This window comes from Dipodomys ordii, unplaced genomic scaffold (genome assembly GCF_000151885.1).
Source record: "Dipodomys ordii isolate 6190 unplaced genomic scaffold, Dord_2.0 Scaffold103, whole genome shotgun sequence".
Lineage (NCBI taxonomy): Eukaryota > Metazoa > Chordata > Mammalia > Rodentia > Heteromyidae > Dipodomys > Dipodomys ordii.
This window is the reverse complement of record NW_012267319.1, coordinates 2,819,705-2,824,764: the sequence shown is the minus strand read 5'-3', so window position 1 is coordinate 2,824,764 and position 5,060 is coordinate 2,819,705. Positions and strand designations below refer to the sequence as shown.

General features: G+C 57.2%; 2 protein-coding genes across 2 annotated transcripts in view; one reads left to right on the top strand and one right to left on the bottom strand.

Moving 5' to 3' along the window:
• The window catches only part of Rrp1 (ribosomal RNA processing 1), a 10,430-nt gene extending 5,676 nt beyond the window's left edge, over window positions 1-4,754 (bottom strand). The window contains exons 1-5 of the mRNA XM_013027356.1: window positions 4,730-4,754; window positions 4,558-4,640; window positions 3,550-3,607; window positions 2,014-2,099; window positions 904-965 (exon numbers count right to left, since the gene is read on the bottom strand). Coding sequence (XP_012882810.1) covers window positions 904-965; window positions 2,014-2,099; window positions 3,550-3,607; window positions 4,558-4,640; window positions 4,730-4,754 — 314 coding nt within the window. The remainder of the gene's footprint in view (window positions 1-903; window positions 966-2,013; window positions 2,100-3,549; window positions 3,608-4,557; window positions 4,641-4,729) is intronic.
• A 241-nt stretch (window positions 4,755-4,995) lies between these two features.
• The window catches only part of Cstb (cystatin B (stefin B)), an 8,019-nt gene continuing 7,954 nt past the window's right edge, over window positions 4,996-5,060 (top strand). The window contains exon 1 of the mRNA XM_013027355.1: window positions 4,996-5,046. Within this exon, the coding sequence (XP_012882809.1) occupies window positions 4,996-5,046 (51 nt within the window). The remainder of the gene's footprint in view (window positions 5,047-5,060) is intronic.

Sequence of the window (5,060 nt, the reverse complement as noted above, 5' to 3'; positions counted from 1 at the left end):
CGCGAGATAGGAAGCCGTCTAGGCGCACCCCAAACTAGAGTGCTGACAGAGAGCGCGAGACAGGAAGCCGTCTAGGCGCACCCCAAACTAGAGTGCTGACAGAGAGTGCGAGATAGGAAGCCGTCTAGGCGCACCCCAAACTAGAGTGCTGACAGTGCAAGCTCCCACCTGGGACTGGGAAGGGCTTTTCCCAAAGCCCCTCAACAGCAGCGACAGCAGAAAACACCAAGGCGCTATCAGCCTCAGAAAGAAGGAACATCTGGTGCAAAACCAAGAGACAGATGCCCAGAGGCCAGCAGGAGACAGCCCGGGGGGGGGAAGAGACCAAGGGTCTTCCCAAGACTCTCATGGCAACTACTCAGGAGGCTGAGATCTGAGGATCACGGTTCAAAGCCAGCCCAGGCAGAAAAGTCCATGAAACTCTTATCTCCAATAAACCATAGAAAACTGGAAGTGGTGCTGTAGCTCAAGTGGTGGAGTACTCGCCTTGAGCTGAAGAGCGCAGGGACAGCGCCCAGGCCCAGAGTTCAAGCCCCACGACCGACCAAAAAAAAAAAAAAGCCTTCACTGCCCTGCACTGGTTTACAGCTATACCTTAGCTACTCAGAAGGCTGAGATCTAAGGATGACAGTTTGAAGCCAGCCTGGGGCAGAAAAGTCCACGAGACTCTCATTTCCAATTAACCAGCAAAGAGCTGGAAATGGAAGTACACCTCACATGGTAGAACACCAGCCTTCAGTAGAAAAACCCAAGTGAGAGCAAAAAGCCCTGAGTTCAAGCCCCAGTGCCGACACAAAAAGAAACAAATGCTTTCACTTCCAGTATCTTTAGAGGTACAACATCTCCCTACCAGAGAAAGGGTGTGCTTCCGCACTGCCTGAGCCCCCTCGCTGGGCGACTCACCGCTCTTCCCATCCTCCGCTCTTCACAGCCTTGAAGGACTCGTTCAGGACCATCCGCATGAGCTTGGGCACAGAAGGACTCAGTTAGCAGAAGCACAGCACAGCCCACCAGAGCCTTTGGGAGGGGAGAGGAGGGGAGGGAAGTAGAATAGAGGGGGGGAGGGGGGAGGGGGGGGGGGGGGGGGGGGGGGGGGGGGGGGGGGGGGGGGGGGGGGGGGGGGGGGAGGGGAGGGAAGTAGAGTGGAGGGGAGGGGAAGGAAGTGGAGGGGAGGGGTTTTTCTTCCTCCACAGATAAACACCACATGTCCACTGTAGGTCAGATCACAGGAAAAAGGGACACCAGGGACATGCAGCCTGGCAGCCTGTGTAGGAGCTCGTGCGCAGCTGGAGCCCCGCTCCTGGCACCCTGTGGGCCTGCAGTGTGCCCCGTCACGTTCCTCAGAGGGTCAACCCAGAACCAGGCCCAGTGGCTGGACTGGGCTACAGAGGGGCAGGCACAGGCCTTGCAGATCAACAGCTTTTGCTGGGCCCCAGCATTCACCCAGCTATGCCATCTCAGCATGGGGACGTTGCTCAGGACCACGTCTTGCAGAATGACACGCACAAAGGTGGCACCTGGCTGGGCTGACCTCGTGTCCCCCCGACACTCCGCAGCCTGTACCCGTGCACCCGGCCTGGTCTGGGGAGGCGCCTTGTTCCAGCCTTTCATCAGCCACAGCAATGCGGGGCCCTGCAGTAACAACACTGCCTCCAGGGCTGGGGGCTGGGCGCAGCGGCAGGGCACCTGCCTGGCATGCACAACCAAGTTAAGTCCCCAGCATAGAAAAAACCTAACCAACAACCTGTGTCCGAGATGTCAAGACAGGATGACCTGAAGGGAGAGCCGGAGCCAGAGCAGCTGCTTGAGCAGCACACCATGGGGGGCCAGGCCCAGAGTAAGCCCAACCTGGTGCTGCTGGCCACAGCCCCTCAGGCAACGTCCCCAAGGTTCATTGCCAACTCCACCAGGAGGTGCTGTCAACTCCACTTATGCATTTTGGGGACGACACCTGCTGGGCTTGGACAGGGTCAATCCCAGACCACTGAGCTCAGCCTGGGTGTACGCCCTCACCATGTAGAACTTGTCCAGGCGCAGTCTGTCGATGCCGGCCCACTCTCGGTTCATAGTCTGCCAAAAGGCCTGTAAGAACAGGTGCCCTAGAAAGAGAGAGCCCAGTTAACACCATAGCGGGCGGGTGGTGGGGGGAGATGGGATGGGGGCAGCCTTCCCCAGGAAGTGCCAGCTTCTCAGAAGGCAGGCAGCCTGGCCTTTCCCAGCTGGTGCACTGCGCTGAGGCATGAGGCTGGCAATGGGGCTGGGGATCAACGGCACAGTACTCCCCCTAGCACGCACAAGGCTCTGCGTTCAATCTCTAGTACTTCAAGAAACAAATCAGTAACCACAGTCTTGCTTTAGGCATTGCAGAGAGAACACAGCGTAGCTCAGCAAAACTGCAACAGTGTTTTCCCAAAAAAGGCTCAGCGGAGCTAGGCACCTGTCATCCTAGCTGCTCAGAAGGCTGAGATCTGAGGATCCCAGTTCAATGCCAGCCTGAGCAGTAAAATCCATGAGACTCATCTCCAATTAACCACCAGAAATCTGGAAGTGGTGCTGTGGCTCAAGTGGTAGAGTGCTCGCCTTGAGCGGAAGAGCTCAGGAGCAGTGCCCAGGCCCAGAGTTCAAGACCACTGACAAAAAAAAAAAAAGGCACAGAGGGAACAATATGGACAGCAAGAGAAGTGGGAACGGGGCCGTCTGCCGCGGCGGGCTGGGCTGAGGGCCTCCGGCTGCAGCAGGACTGGCAGGAGGGGTCATGGAGGCAGCATGACTGATTGCTCCAACCCCAGATACAGAATCAACAATCAGACAAAGACCACCAGGGGCCTGTGCAAGGCCCCAGGTTCTAGCCCTCACATCTCAAACACCCAAAAAGAGAGACGAAGACAGATTCTTACCAACTGTGTGCTCACCACTGTCTTGCTGACTACGATGTGAGGAGAAGCCACAACCACAGGCGCTGCCCACAACACGGCCCTACTGTCCCGCATCAGGCTGCCCTCAGCCCAGGACGCGGACGCCCAGGCTGCAGCCCCACAGCACGGGCCCTACTGTCCCGCATCAGGCTGCCCTCAGCCCAGGACGCGGACGCCCAGGCTGCAGCCCCACAGCACGGGCCCTACTGTCCCGCATCAGGCTGCCCTCAGCCCAGGACGTGACGCCCAGGCTGCAGCCCCACAGCTGGGCTTCACTGGACCAGCGTATGGACATCAGGACATTTAAAGGCTGCCGGAGGAGTCCAATGAGTGGGCAAGGTGAGAACTACTCATCTTGGTCAGAAAAAAACAAAGGAGTTACACCCAATATTCACTGCTACTATGGAGTCTAATTCTACACTACCACACTAGCTTTTCCTTTGCACTGCAGAATGCAGGACCCCGCCTGTCGTTCCAAAGCTGAATCTACATATAAGCGAGCACAGGCAGAGCACTGGGAGCACATGCTACCCAGGATGTGCAACTCCAGGTCTTGGAACATAAAGGTCTGTGCTGTGTGCCTTTGAGCCTCGGAGACTCTGGAGCTTGCTTACGTTCAGCTGTGTGTACTCACGTGCCTCAGTGGTCTGAAATGCATGAATGAGCTGGGCAATGGTCTTTCCCAGTTCTTCCTGTGCAAGAAAGAACAAAAACTCCCTCAGGTCCTGAAGCACATTGCACACAGTAGGTCAACACACCACTGTCCATTCACTCAGCAAAGAGAACTGGCCTCTCAGGGCTCGGCCTAAGGGACCAGTTTTCTGCTTCTCCACTGAAGCCAGGGCGATGACCGCCCCATAAACAACAGCAGTCACCACCATCGCGGGGCACTCAGGCTGTCCTGTCCCAGGAGCTGGGGGAAATGGAAGCCACGGGACACAGCCACCTTGCATCAGGAAGCAAGGCCAACCACATCCAGGGTGTGCATGCCTCCTGGTACCAAGCATCACTGGAAACATCTGCAACAAGGAAGGCTCCAGAACCTCCTCTTGGGACAGTTGCTTAGCAGGCCTAGAACATGGCTTCTCTTTGCACATAAGCTCCCCGGGAGCCTTTTATTCTGTCCCTTGAATTCTATTATTTCAAAACTCTTTCTCCAGGTTCTATAATCTCCATGCCTGTAACCCTAGCTACTTGGATGGCTGAGATCTGAAGACGACAGTCTGGAGCCTGTCCAGGCAGATAAATCCATGAAACTCTATGTCCAGTTAACCAGCAAAAAGCCAGAAGAAAAGGTACGGCTCATGTAGTAGAGTGCCAGCCATAAGCGGAAAAAACCAAACAAGAGAGGGGTCCTGAGTTCAAATCCCAGTAACAGCATGCACACAGGCAGGCACGCACACACAACTGGATTTCAACCAAATCAGGACACACATGAAACCCACCTGACCTGCAGGGCCTCCTGCCAGTGTCACCATGGTAATAAGCCATGCTAGTCCTCAGCCAGTGCCACCAAAGGCCAGGACCCTGGCAGCTGCCAGAACGGGCAGGTTCTGTTGCGTGGCCCTCTCCAGCACCTCTGGCCCTGCTATGTGGCCAGCCATGTGCTCGAGTCCCCCATCCACTCTTCCCCGAGGCTCACCTGCAAGAGCGGCTTGTCCTGCATCCACATGCAGTAGAAGAGCCCCTTCCATATCTTCAGCAACTCGTCGTGTGTGAAGCCACCTGCACAGTAACAGCGACGTTAGACTAGAGGACTCCTGAGCGTGACCGGGGGAACTCTGGACCGGGCAGGCCGTGGGGGACACTGCAACCCGCAAGCCTGCAGTTCTTCCCCATGCCTTCACACTCCCGACAATAGGCAGAACGCAGGCAGGGTGAGTGAGCAGGGTAGTGAAGGCGGTGGTAACTGGCAGCGGAGGCCTTCCTCGACGGTGAGGCCGAACAGCTAGGCTAGCAAAGGAGGGACGTAGCCGAGATCCCTGCTGAGCTTCCCGACGCCAGGTGGAGGCCCTGTTCCCAGGGGCGTGAACGCGCAGATGACGGGGGCGGGGGGGGGGGGCTGAGAACTGAGGGCGCAATGAGCACGGAGCCCGTTCTCGGCTCGCGTGGGGCCAAGCTACCAACGGCGGTGAGGGCTGCTGG